At 35.3% G+C, this 2,643-nt stretch overlaps 1 protein-coding gene across 1 annotated transcript; it reads right to left on the bottom strand.

Annotated features, from left to right (window-relative positions):
• Window positions 1-557: 557 nt before the first annotated feature.
• On the bottom strand, window positions 558-1,410 carry LOC131157818 (22.0 kDa class IV heat shock protein-like). The gene has a single exon (XM_058112218.1). It carries the CDS (start codon window positions 1,264-1,266, stop codon window positions 691-693), a length of 576 nt encoding a protein of 191 aa, XP_057968201.1. The 5' UTR covers window positions 1,267-1,410; the 3' UTR covers window positions 558-690.
• Window positions 1,411-2,643: the final 1,233 nt, after the last annotated feature.

Here is a 2,643-nt window from a genome sequence, read left to right as displayed (position 1 = left end):
ATATATTCTTTAGTACCACGCCACTAATTAAAAGGTATCTTGCCACCATTTAATTAGCTTTCATCTATCATAACGTGATACTTTAAAATTTTAATAATTCAAAAAATAATAATTATCACCTTAATATTATTAAAAAATATATATTGCTAAATAATAGAGACAAAATAATTTTCTATTCTTTCCCAAAAATATTTTCAATGCTCAAGAATTAAAAACTAAATTCACTAGTTTTAGAACTCATTTTTTTCATCAGGTTCTATTAAAATCAACGACAAAAAAAATTACTTTTAAATATAATAAATTAGTTATTATTAGTTTTATCATATTGAGGCTGGAAGCTATACAACAATACCAAGAATTTATACAAAAACTTTCAACCATATGCCTATTTATTTAATATTAAATATGTAACAAATTAATTCTATATTTATTAATATAAAAAATAAAGTCTCATTTTTAATAAATATATAATTAAGAAAAATTTCCTGTATAATTTCTCCAATAAGCCCTCACACACCCACGCACAATAATTAACTCAACAAAAAACAAATAAAAGGTCACGCACAGAAGTTGCATAGTTATGTATACATAGATTTAATGATTTATTACACAGAGAAACTGCTATTTATTTTCGTACGGTTGTTGAGAATCAGGAATTAACTGGCTACATTCTCTGCTAACTGTTCATAATCAGATTTGGACCTTGGTCGCCTTGACGTCGCCGGCGGAGGAATCCCCGGCGATATGGACAAGCTTGGGCTGCCTCTTCTTCTCTTCAGCGAGCTTTGGCACCGTGATCCTCAACACACCGTTTTCCAGATGAGCGTGGACGGAGTCCAGATCGGCGTTCGCCGGCAGCCTGAACTCCCTCCAGAACTTGCTGGCGGTGCGCTCGGCTCTGTGCCACTTCTCCCCCTCATCCTCTTTCTCGGACTTCCTCTCTCCGGTGATCCGCAGCACCCGATTATCCTCCACCTCGATCTTCATGTCGCCCTTGGTGAAGCCGGGGACGTCCAGGGAGATGACGTGGGCGGCCGGGGTCTCCTTCCAATCGGTGCGCGCGAGGGCCAGCGTACCGGCGGCGTCTCTGGGAACGTCGAGTGGCATGTGTTCCAGCACCTTGAAGGGATCGCCCACGACAGAGGGAAGCATGGGGTCCCACAGAGTTCGGGCATAGGGGACGAGGGCCTGAGCAGGTGGGACGGCAATGAGGCCGACGTTGATTGCGAGAACAAAGGAAGAAAATAGGAGTAACAGCTTGCCCATGAAGGAGTTTGTTTATGAGAATTAAAATTATATTGCTTCTCGAGACAAGCGTAACCCTACAGCTAGCTCCGTTAGCTCGAACTGAAGCTGGGTGGTGTGGCTTGAGAGTTCAGATGGAAGTTGGGAATGGGGATAAAGGTTCGTCAGGTGATAAATATATAATTGGCGGGTTGGTGCAGTATGGAGTACACATGTCAGGCGATTTGTCTGGATCATCCTTCGGCTTTCCGGGAGTGTCTAGAAATTTAAGTGACACGGAGAGCTGGCGAGTTCTACGAGTTTCCAGAAACATATAGGTTCTGCAGCCTCTCTCTCTCTCTCTCTCTTAAAAATTGATATTCCTAACTTTTAATCTTTGTGATATTTAATGTTGTATTTTTATTCAAAAAATCTATTTTATTGGTGTAAAAAATATTTAAGAAATATTATTTAAATATTTGAAATATTCAAAGTCACATTTTTTTCAAATATTTAATCGTACAAGATATTTGATAGCGAAAACTTAGATCTGCATAATATTTAAAGATTTTTTCATCTCACAAACTTATTCTTAAATATTCATTCCGAGATATTGGAATTATTTAATTGCAAATATTAAGAGCCTCTAAATACATATCCTTGAAGAATATTATTTTTAAAACATAGTGTTTAAATCTTTGCAATATTCAAGGTCGTATAGTTATTCAAATATTCAACTTGAAAAATTATTGATAGTAAGAATATAAATCTGTGCATTATCAGAGATTATTTTTGAAAGGATCTTATTCTCTAATCTTGTTTAAAGTATTCTGAAATCGAATCTTATTTTTCTTCCATAGCATTTATTTATAAAATCATATTTTGGAGATATTAATTTAAAGAATTGATTTGTAAAGCATATCATTCATATAACGATATCATCGTTACATACATATTGAACTTCAAGTTTTATCATATGAATATGTTTTAAGAATTTTTATTATACTCATTAGCTTGTTCAAAAGCATATGAGTGTTTACGAATTTCATCTATCTATTATATTGACGGTTCAGGTTGTGAACTGGGAAGGAAGAAAATGTGTCTCATGTAAGCAGTAGAGTAGGAGGAAGTTATACCTCTTGTAGGCAGTAGGTTTGTAACTGGAAGCTCCATCCCAGTTAAAGGAGCAGATTAGTGCAATCCTTGGGGGTTTTGCCCAAGGCAAGGACATAGGCCGAGTTTGGCCGAATTTCATTAAAATTTCGGTGTTTGTGCTCTATCTCTCTATCTTTCTTTATATTTCCGTACTTATATTCATATTATATCTGTTGTGCATGTGTTAAATATTGATATATATATATATATATATATATATATATATACACATATATATATCTAAATTACGTGAGAATAATTGAA

The sequence above is a fragment of the Malania oleifera genome, chromosome 6, assembly GCF_029873635.1.
Source record: "Malania oleifera isolate guangnan ecotype guangnan chromosome 6, ASM2987363v1, whole genome shotgun sequence".
Taxonomy (NCBI): Eukaryota; Viridiplantae; Streptophyta; class Magnoliopsida; order Santalales; family Ximeniaceae; genus Malania; species Malania oleifera.
The sequence above is the reverse complement of the archived record's forward strand: the minus strand, read 5'-3'. Positions and strand labels throughout refer to the sequence as shown.

Coding starts and splice junctions, on each gene's coding strand:
- LOC131157818 (XM_058112218.1), bottom strand. CDS start 1,266: ATGGGCAAGCTGTTACTCCTATTTTCTTCCTTTGTTCTCGCAATCAAC.